Source organism: Vulpes vulpes, chromosome 7 (assembly GCF_048418805.1).
Source record: "Vulpes vulpes isolate BD-2025 chromosome 7, VulVul3, whole genome shotgun sequence".
NCBI lineage: Eukaryota > Metazoa > Chordata > Mammalia > Carnivora > Canidae > Vulpes > Vulpes vulpes.
Genome location: NC_132786.1, coordinates 76948814 through 76969037, shown reverse-complemented (window position 1 = coordinate 76969037; position 20224 = coordinate 76948814). Strand labels below are relative to the sequence as shown.

General features: G+C 37.0%; 1 protein-coding gene across 2 annotated transcripts in view; it reads left to right on the top strand.

Moving 5' to 3' along the window:
* Positions 1–18826, top strand: part of LOC140599694 (hyaluronidase-1-like) — a 63653-nt gene extending 44827 nt beyond the window's left edge. The window contains exons 2-5 of one of the 2 annotated variants that reach the window (XM_072764134.1): positions 7530–7577; positions 10462–11405; positions 15094–15183; positions 18294–18826. In XM_072764134.1, coding sequence (XP_072620235.1) covers positions 10485–11405; positions 15094–15183; positions 18294–18740 — 1458 coding nt within the window. In that variant the 5' untranslated portion in view covers positions 7530–7577; positions 10462–10484 and the 3' untranslated portion in view covers positions 18741–18826. Of the gene's footprint in view, positions 1–7529; positions 7578–8938; positions 9076–10461; positions 11406–15093; positions 15184–18293 lie in introns of those variants that run through there. The other variant, XM_072764135.1, reaches the window with a different exon arrangement.
* Positions 18827–20224: the final 1398 nt, after the last annotated feature.

The window sequence follows — 20224 nt, the reverse complement described above, 5'->3', positions numbered from 1 at the left end:
AAGAAAGCTTTCCTATTTTTACACATCACCCAAGAATGCCTTCTCTGTTTCAGAGAATCCTGTTTAATTAAATTTAAACTGAACTCTTATCTTTTTGCATCCACTAGCTTTTTTCTTTAGGTAATAAATCAGGTTTAATTTACTTTATTTTGTGTATTATTGAGCTACATTTATTAGTAATCTACAATTTTTTTAAAAGATTTTTTTTAAGTAATCTCTACACTCAACGTGGGGTTCGAATTTACAACTCTGAGATCAAGAGTCACATGCCCTACGGACTGAGCCAGTCAGGCACCCCATATTATTAATCAACATTATAAAATTTCAACTAAATCATAGAGATCAAGTTGGGGTGATCTCTTTTTTTCTTTTTTATTTATTTTTTTTCAAAGATTTTATTTATTTATTCATGAGAGACACAGAGAGAGAAGCAGAGACACACAGGCAGGGAGAGAAGCAAGCTCTCCAAAGGGAGCCTGATGCAGGACTCGATCCTGGGACCCTGGGATCACACCCCGAGCCAAAGGCAGTTGCTCAACCAGTGAGTCACCCAGATGTCTCTTTTTCTTTCTTTCTTTCTTTCTTTTTTTTTTTTTTAAGACTTCCCTGCGAAGGAGTATAGCTTGTTTGTTACTTTTGAGCATGGTATAGATCTTTCTATGATACTGAATCTTTAATGTTAAAGATAAAATCAAAAGACACCAAAGGCAAAACCAAAGAATAACAAATACCTATTTCTCAACTGCTTGCAAAGATGAGAGTGGTTTAATAAATAATCATGAAAAAAGCAGTGCTATTCCACATATATCTTTTATATTAGGACATCTACAGTTGTTTACTGCTCTCTTACGCCTCTCTCTTAAATCTCTCAAAACCAGCCTTTCTGTTACTTCAGGACTAAAAGACACCAAGTTCCACGCACCTAATTATTTACTAGGACTTCAAATTGAGTGTCAGTCTCTTCCTTTAGCTCTTCAGGAGTATATTGAGTTGAGTACCCCGACATTGAGAAGCCTGTACCAATTAGGCATCCTTCTTGAGAATGGCTCCCCCTCCACTCCAGCTGAAAGAGCTTGAGCAGGAGATATCGAGAGGTCACAGGGAAACTGTACTCAAGTCTAAGGAACAATACTGCTTTCACTCAATTAATTTCCTCATAAACCCCTTCATATTTTGAAACTAGTCAACATCTAACTGCCTCAGCAAGTTGCCTTTCCTTGGTGTTCATCTTCTACCTTCCTTCCTTAAATAACAAGGCCCCTCATTTTTAGGTACACTATACTGTCCTCCAAAATTCTGTGATTTTTCTTTTTTCTTTCTGTTGTTGAATATTTTCTCCCTTTGATTTTGAGATTATCCTCAAAATTCTGTCTTCAGGTCTCATCTCTTTTCTGTAGATATTTCCCTCCTTTGTGTTAACCACCATGTCAACGCAGAAGACTGCCAATTCTACACCCCTAGAAAAATTCATAACTGCTTGCCAGATGTCACCATCTTAAGATATCTACACCTCAAAAAGCAATGTCTGTTACCATTTGTATGTGCCCTTTGTCTTCCTTCCTCTGTATCTTTCTTCTTGTGATTCCCTCCATCTGGAGTCCCTTTGCAATTTCAGCCTGTTCAAATTCTGCTGGCAAGTTAAGCCTTAAGTATCATCTCCAGCACAAAGCTTATCCAGTTTTTCCTTCTTTTTCTTTTTTTTTTTTTAAAGATTTTATTTATTTAATTAGAGAGAGAGAGCATGCATGGGGAATGGCAACAGGGAGGAAGAGGGACAAACAGACTCCAAGCTAATCATGAAGCCTGATGTGGGGCTCAATCCTAAGACTCTGAGATCAGGACTCAAGCTGAAACCAAGAATCAGATGCTAACCAACTGTGCCACCCAAGTGTCCCTTATCCAGATTTCTTTAACCACATCTGATGTCTTCATGTTTTGAATTCATGTGGCATTCCAGGTATGTCTAACTTAGAGAACTGGATTTTACTCCACATAATTTGTAGTTTATTTATATAATCATCTTATACTATAATTCATAAGTTAGTCCTACTATATACTATATACGTTAGTGTAGCTTTCCTCCATCTATAGCTAAGCTGATTATCCTCACAAGCTACCATCTGCCTGATGTGAATAAAGCACAGAAGTAAATGGCATATATGACATGACATTGTTTTTCTAAAGAAATGTATGATAGTAGGGTTATGCACGTATTTTTCCTGACTTCATCTACCACTGAGGATAGATGTTTCATATGTGAAATAATACACAGAACCCCAGGGCTCTGATATCCCTCATGTGGATGATCAACATTTCATTCTGATTGCCCTCTCCAATTTTTACCTTGTGGATTCCTAGAGGAAGGGAGAAGAAAGATTCTCACTTAATCAGCCCTTCATATTCCTTCTGTTCAAGCATCGTATGCTCTTACATTGTGACCTAGTTTGCTCAAGGGTCTGGTCCCTGCCCTTTCCTGCATGGTCACCAATCTATTCCAGACCACTACAAACTGATCCTTTTATCTCTATCCTGGTAGGTGAGAATCTTGTCTGAATTCCACAGGAAAACTATAGGTCCCTACAATGGTGGGAAACAGGGCTTTTGAGTAAAGGACAGGAAGGGCTAGGTAGGGAGAGACAGGTAGAGGTCTATGGTATCAGGCTCACAGAAATCATAAATGCAGACGTGTAAGAAAACCAGAGGTTTGGGAACACACTAGATCACCCTGCCCTGTGTGTCAAGGGAGGGGTGGTGGTAGTCTTTTTTAGGACAGTCACTTGTGACCAACAAAGAATAACCAGATGCTAAAAAGAAAGTAAGGCATTAATGATGTTATCACTAGTCCTCACTCAAACCAAGACATCACAAGAATAAAGCCACAGGCTCCTTGGTCAATTCTAAATAAAGACTGTCAGTGGAGGCCCACATTAGAAATCCTGTTGGGACCTCTCTCAATCCTGAGAGCTTTTTCTGTATCTTTGCTTAATAAAACTGTTGCTTTACTCACTCTCCTTTGTCCATGAGATTCACTCTTCGACTCTGGAGACAAGAACCTTACTCTCCTGCCTTACTTTCTCCTATCTCACAACTCCTATATCCAGAGCATGCAGGCTTCTGAAGGAGCCAAGAAGAGCTCGGGAGATGGTCAAGCCCAATCTCACACAATCATCGTACCTGTTCCCTCCAATCTTTGGATGCTGAAGTTCAATCTACCTAGCCTTCAAGACTATTATACCTTTTGGGGCACATGACTGACTCAGTCAGAAGAGTGTGAGACTCTTGATCTTGGGATCTTAAGTTCAAAACCCATGTTGGGCTAGAGCTTACTTAAAGAGAAAAAAAGAAGGAGAAAGAAAGAAGAAAGAAGAAAGAAAGAAAGAAAGAAAGAAAGAAAGAAAGAAAGAAAGAAAGAAAGAAAAGAGAAGAAAGAATGAAAGAAAGAAAGAAAGAAAGAAGAAAGAAAGAAAGAAAGAAAGAAAAAAAGAAAGAAAGAAAGAAAGAAAAGAGACTAGTATACCTTGTATACCTCCCTTGTATTTCCTTCCATGACCCTCCCTCTAGCCATCTCTTTCAGGGAACCTGAATTAATCTAACTGAATTTACAAATTAGAAGCCTATCTGCAAGGGAGATTCATGTTTTCTTCCACAGTCCTGGGCTTCATAAAGATCAGAAAACATGTCTTCTGGACTTCTGTTCCAGTGTCCCTATCTCTGATATTAAGTGTCTGCTCTACCAGGAGCTCACAGAGAGCCCAGGTATCCAGACTGCCTGATGCTACACTCTAATGGAACAGAGTCTCTGCTCATACAAATGTGGACTAACATTTAGAGGAATCTCTGTAAAAGTGCACAGAAAAATATTATTTTGAGGGTAATGTAAATACAATCAATCTGAATTTTTCTTTATATTCTTCCATATTCAGTACAATAATCGTTAATTTTATAAGAAAGCAGCTGTTTTTTTAAAAAGAAAAAAGTTAGCACTTGTATCTTTCTGCCTGGTATTTTAATTGAGATGTATATTTCCCTAGCCTCCCCTATTCCCAGTCTATGCACATACTCACACGCACACATCTGTGTATATATACACAGGTCCCCACACACATTAGCCTGAGTTCTTGGACCTAAGAGACAATTTGAATCAACCTTTAACATCAAGCATGGTGTTGTGAATGTGGTAAACTGTCAAAATTCATCAAATCCAAACGTTAGTATCTCTATAAACTTTGGTGCAATGAACCAAATGTTTGCATACCCCTAAAATACATAGATTAAAATCCTAATCATTAATGTGATGGTATTAGGAGGTAAAACCTGCTAATTCACGGGTGGAACTCTCATGAATGGGATTAGTGTCCTTATAAAAGGGACCCCAGAGAGTTTTCTCACCTTTTTTTTTTTTGTAAGATTTTTTTTATTTATTCATGAGAGACACAGAGAGAGAGACAGAGACACAGGCAGAGGGAGAAGCAGGCTCCATGCAGGGAGACTGACGTGGGATTTGATCCCCAGTCTCCAGGATCAGGCCCTGGGCTGAAGGTAGTGCTAAACCGCTGAGCACCTCCCCCCCCCCCCCCCCCCCACGCTGCCCTTTTCTCACCTTCTTTTTGCTGTGTAAGGCTACAATGAGAAATTGGCATTCTACAGCCTGGAAGAAGAACTTCACTGCAACCTGAGGGTGCTTGTATTCTGAGGGTGATCTCAGACTTTCAGCCTCCAGAACTGTGAGAAAAAAAAATCTCTGTTGATAAACCACCTAGTCTATGACATTTTGTTATTGCAGCCAGAACTCACTAAGCTATTTGGCCATAGCTGAGACATTATTGATCTCTTTATGTTAGTGAACTTTTACCAGGCCTTATAATTTTTTGCCTTAAGCATAATAATTTCACAGATTAGGAATATAATCTATTCTCACGTCCAGAGGTGAGGGTGGGTTTTCCTAACCAGGATCTCAGAGACAAGTCTCTTCTTCTTCGTCGTCTTCTTCGTGCTTTTATTTATTTATTTATTTATTTATTTATTTATTTATTTATTTATTTTAATTTGGGAGAGAGAACAGAGCACAAGTGGGAGAGAGGGGCAGATGGAGAGGAAGAAGTGGAATCCCTGCAGGGCAGAGATACTAAGCAGGAGGACTCCATAACAGAACTCTGAGATCATGACCTGAGCCAAAGGCCGATGTCTAACTGACAAAGCCACTCAGAGACAAGTCCCTTCTTAATCTCTGGCCTCTCTTCCCCAAGTAGTTTGGAAAGGTGGAGACAGTATGAGTCAGTAGATGCACTGTTATGTAGTAAATGGCAAGGGTAGAGAAATCACAAGTCCATTTATTTGGGTCTCTGATAATATATCTCAATGCAGATTAATAACTTTTCTTTGTAGCAGTCTTACACAAGTTTTCAATCTTTAATTACATTCTCTAGCTATTTCCTTCTGGTGAATAGAAATACACCAGACTTATTTTTTTTTTTTTTTTTACACCAGACTTATATATTAATCTTATATCCAGCTACCTGTTAAACTCTGCTATTTTTTTTTTTCAATTCTTTGTGGATCCTTTTGAGCTTTCTACATAAGCAGTAATGTCTGAATATGGCAGTTTTACTTTCCTATTATGTCTGTAAAAGCAGGGGAGTGAATAAACAGAATTATACTGTTGTTGTAAAGTTATTACATTTGTGAAGCGTGGAGTATAAAATGTCAAGTGGAAAGTGAGAATTGAAAAATGGGAAACAGAAACTGTCAGGTATAAAAGGTAAAGTGTGAATAGTGATAATATTGACAGTAAATAGACATTGATGAGCTAAGTAATCCTATTGTTAGTTGTAGAACAAACATTAGCAACATAATAAGAAGAGATATGGCTAAGAAGCCAGTAGATAAAATGGAATGAGAAAAAAAAAATTCAGGTAATCCAAAAGAAGGCAAGAAAGGCCTAACAGATCAACAAAAAAGAGAAGATGTAGAATGAAAATAAGTAGCCATATTAGAAACTTAAATCAACTATGCTGATAATTACATTATGTGGAAATGGACTAAACACCTTTTAACAGGCAGAAATTGTTGGACTGTGTTAAAAAAAAAAAAAAAAGCAAGTCTCAACTGTGTGCTACCTACAGGAGAAACACTTTATTTTTCTAAATATATATATATATGCTTAGATTTTATTTATTTATTTGAGAGAGAAAGACAGCATGTGCAGGAGAGGCAGAGGGGAGAGGGAGAAAGAGAATCTCAAGCAGACTCTACGTTGAGGGTGGAGTCTGAGATAGGGCTGGATCCTAGAACCCTGAGATCAGGATCTGAGCAGAAATCAAGGGTGGACACTTAACTGACTGCACTACCCAGGTGCCCCAGGAAAAACATTTTAGATAAAAAGATACAGACAGCCTGGAAGTAAGAGGAAGGGAAAAGATACGGTGCTATGAAAACAGTAAGCATAAGAAAACTGGAGAAGCTATATTAATATCAAAATAGACTTCCTGACAGAGTACTGTAAAAGATAAAGAGGTTATTACATAAAATAAAAGGAACAAAAAAATAGGAAGACATAGCAATGTAAAATATGCATCCACCTGTTATATTATGATTTATAGTAAGAAATGTTATTGATCTTTGCTTGTCATTGCCCTTTTTGGCCAGAACTGCTAAAACCCTTGCAATTTCCCTTGAGGAGAGGATGAAAGGTGTCTCTTGTTATGGTAATGAGGTGACTTTGGAGGCACCTAAGGTAGGGGGCTGGTTACCAGGGGAACCAGTCAATGATGAGAGGGTTGGAGTATTCAGTCCTGCAAGTTTAGAGAGCAGTTCTCAAGGATTCAGCTTGAGGCTATAAAAGCCTCAGCCCAGTGCTCCTTGTGTTTAAGAAACGGGAAGGGACAAGATAGTCCAGCTATTCCATATGAAGTCCTTTCGTTGCTGATGCTATGGTTGTTCTACAGTTACCCCTGCTCTGGACCTTTTTTGGGGAAAATAATGCTGTTCTGAAGTGGCTCTAAAACCATAATTGCCTGCATAAGTAAATCCAAGTTTATGCTTCAAGATGACAAAATTGAGATCTAAGGACAACCAATCACAAACAGCCAACTAGGCCTTTAAGCTATAGCCAATCAATAATTGCCTTGCTTTACTTTCACCTTCACCCCATAAAAGTCTTTCCCAGAGCTCCTATCAGAGTTCTTTTAAGCACTTCTAGTTTGGTGCTGCCCAATTCAAATTGGTTTTTACTCAAAAGAACTCTTAAAATTTTAAATATGCCTCAGTTTCTCTCTTAACAGTTCACATAAATTTAAAGCCTGTATGATAAATAGCAACTTCCCTACTTATTTCTGGGGAAAGTATAAATCTCATAAGCTTTTCAGAGAATTTTGTTACTTCCCTCTTTTTTGGTACAGAAATTTAAATAACTTGAATTTGACTTAGGTTGTCATTTCATTAGAAATTGGAAATATGGGTGATTTTGAGCAAAATACTCTATTGAATCAAATCTGCTTTAATCACTCTTTCTCTTCTTTTTCGTTTTACAGAACTATAGCTCTTTCTCTGAGAAAATAAAAACCATAAATAACTGGCAGGTAAGAAAAATAAAAAGTACAAAACCTATTCTAAATGCTTTCAACAGGGCTCCAATTTTCACTCAAACAAGACCTCAGCTTGAGAGAAAATTTCATCTTTGCCCGAATGGCCCACAACGTATTTTAAGAGGTTCTAAAGAATAGTCACAAACTTTTTTTTTTTTTTAAACTGGATGCCTGCCCTCAGGCCAATGCTTTATTTTATTTTATTTTTAATACTTTATTTATTTATTTGAGATAGAGCAAGAGAGTATGTGCAGGGGTAGGGGAGCGGTAGGAGAGGGAGAGGAAGAAGCAGGCTCCTCACTGAGCAGGGAGCCTGATGAAGAGTGGGGATCAAGCCCCGAGCTGAAGGCACTTAACTGACTGAACCACCCAGGTCCCCCTCATTTCTTTTTTTAATTTAAAATAATCTCTATACCTAACCTGGGGCTTGAACTCAGGACCTGGAGATCAAGAGTTACATGTACTGCTGACTGAGTTAGCCAGGTTCCCCTAAACTTTTGTTGGTTTAAAATTATAAACCCCAGAGAGATTTTTTTACTAGATCCTAAGTTAATAATGTATTATCATAACAAGCTTAGTGATTAGTCATTTTATCATGTATAAAAAAATACATATCTCTGGGAGACATCACAAGACTTGCTATCATTGAGTGGAAAGAATAAAATCCCCAATCATAATGAATTTAGACTCTAATATATGTACACATACACACCTATACTTGGAACCATCTTAATAAGTCCACATTTCAGTTGAAGAAAATGTATAACAAAAGCATGGTAAAACCATATCTTTCTCACCTTTGACACAGTTCTTGGCGGAATTGAAAACAGAGACCACAGAACCCTGAATGCTATTGGCAATATGATCCCCTGTCCCCCTACTTCTCACTGCAAATACCTAAGATACCAATAACAAGTAGGTTATCATTGGAACTGATTATTAACCTCCGTTTAAAAGCCCATCAGAACTCATTCCGTCACGCCTTTAATGCATAAAACCCAAACTCCCAGGTTATTTTTATCACTTGTATTTTCCTCTCTGTATCGTCTCATTGAGCCAAATTCACATCACTCCCTGGTCTGGCAAAACTGTCCGTTATGTCCTCTGTAACTGAGAATCTGCAATCAAGAAAATCTCCTACATCATACAAAGGATTCAGGCAGCCACACAGCTTTTCTCCCCCCAGTCCAGACCTTCATCCACAGTTTTTATAGTCAGGGGCATGGTGGTGAGGTCAAAGGGCAGTTATCTAAAGTGGTGCCACCTGCACATCATAGGCTCTCTACTAGTTATCTAATGTGGAGCCTTCTAGGCACCACTTTAGGGAGATTAGAACAAGTCTTCCCATGTTCCAGGCAGGGCTTACATTAACTTCCATGGGGCCTGGAACAATAGCCCCAAAGGAGGCATGAACAAGATGGAGGACCGAAGATGGAGTCAGTGTCATCAGCACTCCTACAGATTCGTTGAACAAAAAACAAAGTGCATGTAGGTATGTGTATATATGCATGTATGTAGGTTAGAAGTCAGAAAATTTCGATCTAGCTTTATATTCTGAGTAATAAAAATCGCTAAAAAATGGAATAAAATCTCAGTAAGCATCATGGGGAAAGAATTAATTATATTTAAAAATTCATTCTGTTTAATAATGCATAATTTTGTTTCTATAATAGAAGTTAATTACAAAATGCATGCCAGGGCCCAAGATAATGCCAAAGTCTTTACAAACTAAGGTGCAATTTTGCCAGAGTTAACATATGATTTTGGCTGGCATCATTTCTTGCATTTAATATATTAAATAAAGAAAGCAAGAACTACACAAGATGTATGACTCTCAAAAAGATACTGAGTCTAATTACATCAGAGAAAAATCTGTGATTCCTTTATGTAAAAATATACACGATAAAGTAATTTTGATATATAACTTCAACTCTACTGCTTTCTAAATGAGATCTCATTGGCTGGAATGTGTCATTTATTAGGCAGTCTTCGTATTCTGGGAAGATTCTTTGGCAGTTTTTGGTCAACTGACTATTTAGAAGGGATTTTAAAGAGCGAAGTTTCATTGTTATTTAACTGCTGAAAAGACAGTCTAATATCTTGATGAGAAAACCATGAATTTAAAGAACTAATACATGTTTTAAGGTTTATTTATGTTCCTGAGAGAAGACAGCACCAAATCCATAGTCAATAGCAGGTAAATGTCATGTCTGTTTTGTATTCTAGCCTGTGCTAAATCCAAGGATGATTGCTTTCTTTTATAAACAAAACAGATAAAGAAGTAGACAAATCTTTGAGGAGGCCAGTGCATTTCAAATAGCAAGAAAAGTATTGCTTATTGCTGATACTGGTTCTTTTTAATTCCAATTAATAGTTGTTAAAATGTCAATATTTGTTAAATTTTAACAGGGCATATTCTTGGTCACTTTTTCAGTAATCAAGGAACTATGGCAAACCATTCATACTTTTATTTCCTAGTTTCCCTTACAACCAAAGTTTTGTCTATACAGGATGGCTTATATCAATGTAGTCAAGAATAATAGGAAATTAAAACCAGAACACCTCACAGGTAGAGTTGACATAACTGAGAATTTGTGTGAAGATTTTTACTTTAGTTTTTATTCACTGGATTTTGTTTTCACATTTCTAGTGTTAAAAAAAAAGTTTCATTTTCTCTCCCCTTGTTCAAATGAAACTATAAATTAGGCCTAGATATCGATAAACCTCATAAATCTATTAAAAAAATTGGTCTATCATTTAAAGAATAGCTTGAACACCACTGTGAGTTTGCTTCATTTGCTACTCACTGTGTAATATGAAACTAAAGGGGCATTTGACTCCATCACGTCTAATGATTTTTCCTTTTCTTATTTTTAAGGAGACTGCTGTAATGGTGAAAAAATGTGTAACCCATGGGTAGCTTGGTTAGGAGTGCTGTTGCCCTTGATCAAGTTCACTCATTCAGTCCTCAAACCAGCACTGCCTCCAGTGATCAAGAACCAACCTTTCAACATTTTCTGGGCTGTCCCAACAATGCGGTGTCAACATTTCTTCAACGTGGATTTGAATCTCCAGTTATTTAATATTATATCAAATCCTTTAGAGACTCAGAGGGGATCAACAATTGCCATATTTTATCCAAATGAATTAGGGTATTATCCTTATTTCTCTCAAGATGGAAAACCCTTTAATGGAGGGATACCACAGAATATAAGTATTCCTAAACACCTCAAGAAGACAACTGATGACATTGCAAAAGTTGTCTCTTGGTGGAGATCAGAAGGTCTTATTATCATTGACTGGGAGAGCTGGAAACCTCAATGGGATAGAAATTGGGGCAATAGACTAATATATAAAAACCACTCCTTAGCCTTCACTAGAAACCTCCATCCTGACTGGTCAGAAATGAAAGTGAAAACAGTTGCCCAACAGGAATTTGAAAATTCTGGGAAGAATCTTATGAGCACCACTCTCACACTGGCTTTAGAAATGAGACCAAAGTGCTTATGGGGCTTTTATCTTTACCCAGACTGCTACAATTATGATTATAGGATAAATCCACAAATGTATACAGGTAAATGCCCAGATGATGAAATTTTACGCAATGACCAACTCCAGTGGCTTTGGGAAAAAAGCACAGCACTTTATACTTCAATATATTTGGATAAAATATTGAAGTCAAGTTTAAATGCTCTGAAATTTGTTCATTATCGAGTTAGGGAAGCCATGAGGATTGCTGAAATGGCTAGACATGACTATGTTTTGCCAGTTTTTATTTTTTCCAGACCATTTTATGTGCATAGTATTGAAGCTTTGTCACAGGTAAGAAAAAGTACATTCACCTAAAAATAGAAATTTAGTACAATGACTATATAAAATCTGTGAAAAAATGTTTTAGTATAATATAATTATTTCCCTTAATAATAGAACACTATTTTATTATTAAAGGTATAGATTTCTTCAAATGTCAAGCTAATTCTGAAATAGTATCACTGACAATTAGATGTTTACTTGGTTTTAAGATGATGATTCTTATCAGCTTAGCATTTTCAGGGTTTTCCTGCAGAACAGTTGTTAGGCTTGAGTTAAATGATGCAACAGATTAATTTTAGCCCTGCAGAAATTTCAGAATCAGCTTTTTAATGTGAAATAGTAGCAGCAATTTTTCAAATCTAAAGCATACAGAATAAACTTGGGTAAATTATTAAGCAATTAGTTTCTGTTTTACTGCCTTTTTATGTTTTAATTAAATTCATTGCAAAATAGTAGATTCTATTGATTTTATGTTTAAGAGTCTACAAAGTGATCTAGTGGCCAGTGTCAAGGTGTTAAAAATGGTTTATGAAACAGATATTTAGTCCTTAGACTTGACACAGAGTAGGAAGCATAAAGAGGTTGGAATGAGCTGGTTTGGAAGATAATGGCTTGAAGACACTTGGAAGTATTCAAGCTTTAGCTAGATTGTCATTTAGATAGAACATTGTTATAGGACTTCAATCATTGGATAAATAGATAAGAAAAGCTTGAAATTTCCATCCATACCTGTGAGCCCACAGCTCTCTTATCCCACTACCCAACACAGACTCAGGGCCATTGGATAGACTTCTTAGACCACTTGTCTGAAATGAGGAAACTTAAAAGCAGTATCAATTCTTCCTCAAATATTTCAGAATAAATATCTATTGACCCAAATGCTATTGGTTAGATTTGACATTTCTATCATTGAAGGATTACTCATTAGTGGGTTGTTCATTCAATAAGTTTAGGAGGAAAAGAATCACAGCATTTTGACAAAAAGCTGGAGGATCTCAGAAGTGTCTAATCCACCTCTCACCCAAACATGGATTCTTACCTGGCCTCTGCTTCAGCACTTTTTAATGGGGCTCTCCCTATTCCAGAAGAAAAACTGCCATTTGGGGACAATGTTAATTCACAGAAAGTTCTTGAGTGTGTTCAGTCTACTCTGCCCCTGGAAAACTTCATACCATTAATTCTACTTCTACCTTCTGGTGCAATCTAGAATAAATAAATCCTTTTTTCAAAAGTCAGGTCTCCAGGTATTTGAATACATCAGTTATACCTAACCAAGTCTTCTCAATAAGTTGTTCCTCAAGTAATGGGTCTCAACTCAAGTCACTTTCTGAAATCCTTTTAGGAAAAAGACTGGGTTATATTTATTATTCCAAAATTATTTATTGAGTGACTATACTGTGTTATTATATTATTAATAATAACAGTAATAGTATTATTAATGTTAATAATAATAACGTAGAAACTAATAATAGTCCATACAGTTAGATAGTTTGTCTTGATAGAAAATGACAGAATGAGGGTGCCTGGGTGGCTCAGTTGGTTAAGTGTCTGCCTTCAGCTCAGGTCATGATCCCAAAGTCCTAAGGTAGAGTTCCTCATCAGGCTCCTTGCTCGGGTGGGAGCCTGCTTCTCTCTCTCCCTCTGCCTGCCTCTCTCCTTGCTTATGCTCTCTCTCTCTGTCAAATAAATGAATAAAATCTTAAGAAAAGAAAGACAATGAGAGAATGATATGAGCCACATTTTAATGAAAGTCTTGTTCATAACCTTTTTTTTGTGTGTGCTATTAGACTTCTGATGTAAATTACGGGCTAAGTATCACCTCTGAGCTCTACTTCAGAAATCAATAGACCACATACTCTACTCACTAAAAACCAAAGAATTAATCTGAGTATTATAATGAAACATTTTCATACTATGCTATTGCCTTCATCAATCAACAAATGATATGGGTCTTCTTTCTCTATTGTCTAAATAATGTAACTTTTCAATGAAATAATTTAAAATACCAACTCTGTTTGATATTTTCTTTCAGAAGTGTCTCAATTTAAGTGAGAGACTTGATTTACATTTAAGGAATGTGATACTAGCTAATAAAATAAAAGGATGGTTTCCTTTCTTGTTGTATTACCTATATAAATTACAGAAAATAAGCCCTTGTATTACTGGAGACATCCCAAAATGCCAGGATGCCTTGTAGTGGCATGGCCGTTTTCTCATCCTAATTTTTGAACATTGTGTCTTTGCACCAGATCTCTGGTTCTCCATACCTTGGAGGGAGGGGAACAATGAAGATTCCTTCATCTATCATCTTCTCTGTTCCATCTCCCCTTATTCCTTGCTTCTTTGTTCTTAATCTATAATCATAAACATAATGTCCTCAGGTCTTGGTAAATTGTAATCTATTAATCACCCAGCTTGAGAGTCATTTGTATCCTCCCTTCTTTTTCCATTATCCAATAGATAACAAAATCTTAATTTTCAAATCACTTTCAGCCTGTCCCCTCTGCTTTATAAGGACTGACATTGCCTTTGTTGAGACCCTCATCATTTCTCATTGAGCAGTGTCCATCACTTCCTAATAGGTGTCCCTTGCTACCATGTTGACTTCCTCCTCCAATACATGTTTTATGTGACAGCCAAAAACATCTATCGAAGTTGCAAATTTGTGGCTTTCAGGTACTAAAACTTTTTTCATAGTCCTAATAATTTAAAATAGCATAAAATAATTCTTTGTATTTGGATCCTACTTATATACAAAGATTCAGATTCTTTCACTTCTTCCAAATCCCCTGTGCTTTACCGTAAGAGTTACTGGCAGCTCTCTGAGTTGACTGTATTTTTCTACTTTGGAAACTCTGCCCTTATTATTCCTACTGTACACAAAATTCTGCTCTCTCTAATCAGTCTTACAAATTTTTACTAATTTCCAAAGACATATCTGAAATCTGAACTCCTGAAGGAAGCTTTACCAGACTCCTCCATATAGCATTAGCAGTACCTCTAATCTATACGTCTAGTGGGACAATATAGAACTTAATTTGTTACACTATAATTACTTGTTTTTTATCACAGCAAACTTTGTTCTCTTTATTATTATTATTATTATTATTATTATTATTATTATTCAGTGTTAGAGGTAGTATAACATCAAAGTTAAGAGTTCCAGCAAATTAGGGGCGCCTGGGTAGCTCAGAGATTGAGCGTGGGCCTTTGGCTCAAGGTGTGATCCTGGGATCCAGGATCGAGTCCCACATCCGGTTCCTAGCAGGGAGCCTGCTTCTCCCTCTACCTATGTCTCTGCCTCTCTGCCTTTGTCTCTGCCTCTCTCTCTGTTTCTCATAAATAAATAAATCTTAAAAAAAAAAAGAGTTCCAGCAAATTATAATTACTTGTTTATATGTCTGCTTCAACCATCACACTAAGAGCTCCGTTGAGGACAGGAACTGGAATCTATTTCATTTTTATATTCTCAGTGTCTAGAAAACTGCCTGGAACATTATAAATATTTATCAAATCAAACTAGTATCCAAGGCAGAATTACTTTTTCTAAGTCTGCTCTACAGCCCATCATTTCAGAAACAAGGATAACATTATCAATGTGTTTTTCACCACTATTGATGGGTTGAGTCTTATCACTGAAATGTCAATGCCTAAATTTAGTTTGGCAGAAACTATTTGTGGTACTTCTCTTTTTTAGGAAGATTTAGTACATACAATTGGTGAGAGTGCCGCATTGGGGGCAGCAGGAGTAATATTGTGGGGAGGATTTGAATATTCTGATTCAAAGGTAAGCAGTGATTTCTCTGTCAGCATCGTGAATATATGCTAGATATTGTTTTTTGTTTTAATTTTTCACATCAGAGGCAAATAGTTATCTGCTCGCATGACTTTAAGTTTAAGGAATATAGGGATTAATATTGCTTGAGCACCAACTCTGTACCAACCACTCTGTTTAGCAGTAGCATGGAAAGAGCACAGGTTTTCCATTCAGACATCCCTAAAGGAGAACTCAATTTTCATGTTCTAGAAGTGTAATCTTGGGCAAATCAATTAACCTTGCTGAGTCTCAGTTTCTCCACCTAAAAATAATAACTACTCTGCAGGGATTTCAGTAAATGCAATGATATAATTTATATGTGACAAAGAGAAAGAATACTAAATTTAAAAAATATTATTTCATCTACACTAAGGAGGATGGCTTTTCTAAAAATGGCTCTTTATTGCCTGATTAATAATGATAGAAATGCTCGTGGGAGGAAAAATTATATGTATACAAAGGTTTATTAACAATCTGCTCTTGAGAGTAGTGCATACACAAAATAACTATTATTTTCCACAACTGACTTTGAACATGTTCTATTGGTTACCTGTCACACTACCTAAGTGAAAATTCTGAGCCACAGCTTTTCCTCACTTCAAGGTATGAACAGATAGTCTCATTTTCAGATATTAAAACATCCAGTCTCATAAAACATAAAAACAGCCAGCATTTTTCATTCAGCATGACATGAATCAGAATCAGCATGGTGGAGCTGGTAAGAGTAGGAGGCCTGAGGTTGGGTTGCTTGGGGTCCAGTGCTTGCTTTTTGTCACCTGCTAGCCATGTGACCTTGAGCAACTCGTTGACTCTACAATTTCTTTATCCATAAAATAGGGAAAGTAATAGTATCTGTCTCATTGAGCCATTATGAGAATTGCATCATAACATATATAAAGCACTTAAAACAGTGCCTGGGGTGGCATATGGGCCAGGTTTGTGTTGGCTATTATTACCTGGGTTAACATTTCCAGTCCTTTGTCCACACACCCCACACTTAGGTCCTAGGTATGGGGAAGAGGAATATGGGGCAATTTCTTTGTTCATTTGCTTTAAGGATGGGTGTGGGAGACTGGATTGGGGAGGAGACAAAGCGGGCAATGTGATTTTTATTTATTTGGAGGCATTTATAACTATTTTTGTTTTTCGAAGTTCTTCTCCCACATGGGGTCTAGTTCTTTCTCTCATGAGGGGTCACTGCGGTTTGGTTAGAGACACCCCCACTTTGCACACACACCCACCCCCCCAGGGCTTTGGTCCTGAGGCACTGGAAAGAGGAAACTGGCATATTCTCAGATGGGGAAGGCTGCCAGAGTTACAGGCTGGCAAGAGGATCAGGAGATCAGATTGGAGCGTAAGTTTGAAATGCTTGTGAAGCATGCAGGTGGAGATGTCACATAGGTAGGTGGGTATGCAATTGGTTCAGGGATAAAGTCTGGGAAATACACATTTGGGAATTCTATTTAAAGCAAGGATATAGGGTGGAAATATCCAGAGAAGTACAGCTAGAGAAGAGAAGGGGTCTAAGAATTAAGCCTAAAGTACTCCTGTGCTCAGAGGCAGGAAAGATGAGCAGGCGCTAGTAGAGGGCACTATGAAGGAACATTCAGTGAGGTAGAAAAAAGCCAGGAGGGTATGATGTTCTGGAAGTTGGGACAGAACAGGAGATGCCTAAGTTGAACTGGATTGTATTTACCTGTGTTCTCTGCTCTCCGTGATTCCAGTCTTTCCCCAATCGCTTTCTCTCTCCCTTTTTTATTCAATAGTTTGCTTGTTTTTATTTTATTCCATCTGTCCTGAAAAACTCCTCAGATAAGGAGTCTTATTTTGATTAAAAATAGCATTTTACCCTAAATATAACATGAAGCTAGCTTAGATTGATGTCCCTGGGCCAAAAACATTACACACAGGATTTTCAGCACTTGTTCCTGCCCAAAGTGATACCTTGTTTAACCACCTGTCTTTAGGAGCTTTATTCTGCTTATGCCTTTCCACTGGAACCCTGTAAGTCCTTAGGAGATGCATTCACAGTGCTGGTGCCTCTTCTCATTGAGGAAACATCCCACTGTTTTACATTAATTGGACTTTAATTATGGGCCAGTGTTCATATTGATCAAAATAATTGAAGTGCTAACAGAGAATTCAATGTATTTTATTAATAGATCTACCAGGATTTTCCCAAGGTTCTTTCGATATGGATCAGGCAGGAATTTATCAAGGTTGTAGCCAGATTCTTTTGGGCTAGCTGATGATATCATGTCAATTAGTCCAGGCTATCCTAGCAAGACCAACAGGAGAAAATGTATCCTAAAGTCACATCAGTGACATGTAATGGCAACTTGTGAGAAGACTACCTTCCTCACTATCATTGGACCCTATATGCTAACACAGGTGACTTGGACATTTGGTTATAAATAATGATCTTTTATATTGTACCTACTACACCCTGACTGATAGATAAAGTATGCTGTATTTATACCATAAATACCGAATCACAGCTAAAATGAAAAAACAGACCTATATATATCAACATGAAACAAAAATCTTGAAAATGTTAAGTTTAAAAGGCAAGTTACAGAAAATAAAAATCTCTAATGATATAAATTTATGTGAAAGTTTAAAAACAAGATAATATTATAACTGCTCATAATTACATATATGTGTGAAGATTATATATATATATATATATATATATATATATATATATATATAAAGTTATAAAAACATGGATGCAAAGACTACCCCCCCTTGACTTCAGGAGGACTGTTACATTGGTTGAGGTAGGGAGATGAATGGCATAACTTGGCAGTCTTAGAAAAATCTGACCTATAATATTAATGTATATTAAGTATTGGTGCTGAAGATATTTCACAATTAAAGTTAAATTTAAAATAATCCTACCATATTAGTGATGATCTTTTCAAAGTGTTACTATAACTATCTCTTTATATTAATTCCCAGTTAAGGACCTGGGTCTTCCTCCTCAGCTCTACCAAATACAGGTTTCAGGTATGAGTACTACCTGCATAACAGAACCACATTTTGAGAGTGATGTAAATGGATCTCTGTTTGTCCTACAGGAGACCTGCTTATCTGTGCAAAAGTCCATCCAAGGGCCATTGGGCCATTATGCTGTTAATGTGACATCTGCAGCCAAATTCTGCAGTCAAAGTCTATGTAACAATAATGGAAGGTGTATCCGAAAAACACCTGAATCCTCCTCCTATCTGCATATGCCTGAAAGTAGCACTAAGAAATACATCCTAAATAAGAGTTTCAGATTCATCATTTCTTCAACCAGTAAACTGAAGACAACAAAGGTCATGAAGAATGGATTTGTGTGTCATTGCTATTATGGCTGGCAGGGAGAATCTTGTCAGCAACCCTCTTCAGATATCTTGAGAGGGAAGAATAAGGCTCCTAGGACTAGCTTTATTGTACCAGTTTTTCTCAGCATGACCTTATCTATGATTCTATGGAATGTTATCACCTCCTCTTACAACGTCAATTTTTCCTTGAAATACTGAAGAGTAAAAAAGGCTGCTTTTCTTTCCTTTAACGTTAAGATACTCCTAAAATATTATTGGCTTTAAAGTAAAAATAATTTTTTAAAGGGATCATTGGCTCCATTCCTTGCTAGAGGGATTATTTTATTGGGTGCTTCTTTCATGCTAGGCACTAGGGATGGGGAAGTGAGTGCACGGAAGTCCCCACCCCTGGGGAACTGAGATTTACGGGAGAAACTGAACAATAATAAGTAAACAATAAATAAATACATATATATTCGATGAAGGTAAGAGGGTGGAAAATAATAAATCAGGGTGAAAGGAGAAGGGGTGTGTGGAGGAGCACTGGAAAGTATATGTAGACAAATAAGACCCCTGTGAGAGGACCTGAAGACAGAAGCAGACCGCTAATTACATCCATGTTCTTGGAATGGGGAATATGGAAGAGCAAAGGCAAAAACCAGTAAGTGGGGGATGCCTGGATGGCTTAGCGGTTGAGTGTCTGCCTTCAGCTCAGGGCCTGATCCTACTCAGAAGATTGAGTCGCCAATTGGGCTCCCTCCGAGGAGCCTACTTCTCCCTCTGCCTATGTCTCTGCCTCACTCTGTATGCCTCATGAATAAATAAATAGAATCTAAATAAAACAAACAAAAACAAAACAAAACAAAACAAAAAAACAAAAACAAAAAACCATTAAGTGGGAGCAGAAGTGGAATAATTCTGGACATCAAGAAGGCCAGTGTGGCTGCTGCAGGAGGAAGAAGAGGGGAAGTGGAGAGTAAGGTCATTAACTTTGTAAGAGCTAAGAGTCTGAAGAAAGGTACCTTTTTTTTTTTCTTAATAAAGACAAATTTCTGGAGGAAAGCTGGTCAAATAAGATATAATATCTACATTTAAAAAATAAAGACACAAGTTGGATATAAACAAGAGCATCTTTTAGGAGTAGATGGATATTGTTACAATGTTCTTGAGACTCCCAATCATTTATAACAAATTGGAAACTTTAAATTAGGTCATATGGAATATGGCACACACAATAAGCTAAAGAAGGCAAACAGTATGTTCTAGCTACTTGTGCTCCAGGGATTGGGAATTTCTAAGTAATTCTAGTGACCTCAGGATACCAAGTCATAGGGCAAGAGGGAATCTATACTGAATTCTGTTGGGTTCAATTTTATCAGAAGTATCACTAGAGCTCTTAGAAATTGATTTGGCAATCATCCTTATCAGAAGGTAAATCTTAGTAGACTCCTATAAAATGGAATTTGTATAAGAAATTCTTTGATATTTGTTGCTTTCTTAAAGTATACTATATCTAAGCAATTCATTTCCTTTTAACTCTTGATGCATGGTAAATGATTTGAAAAATTCATTTGATCACTTGGGCTGACCCAGTTATAATCCAGATTAATGTCTTTTATAAAGGCTCAAAAGAGATTAATAGTATTAATAAGTCTGACACTTTCCAAATACTGCATTTTCACATGTATGAAATGTGGCATATA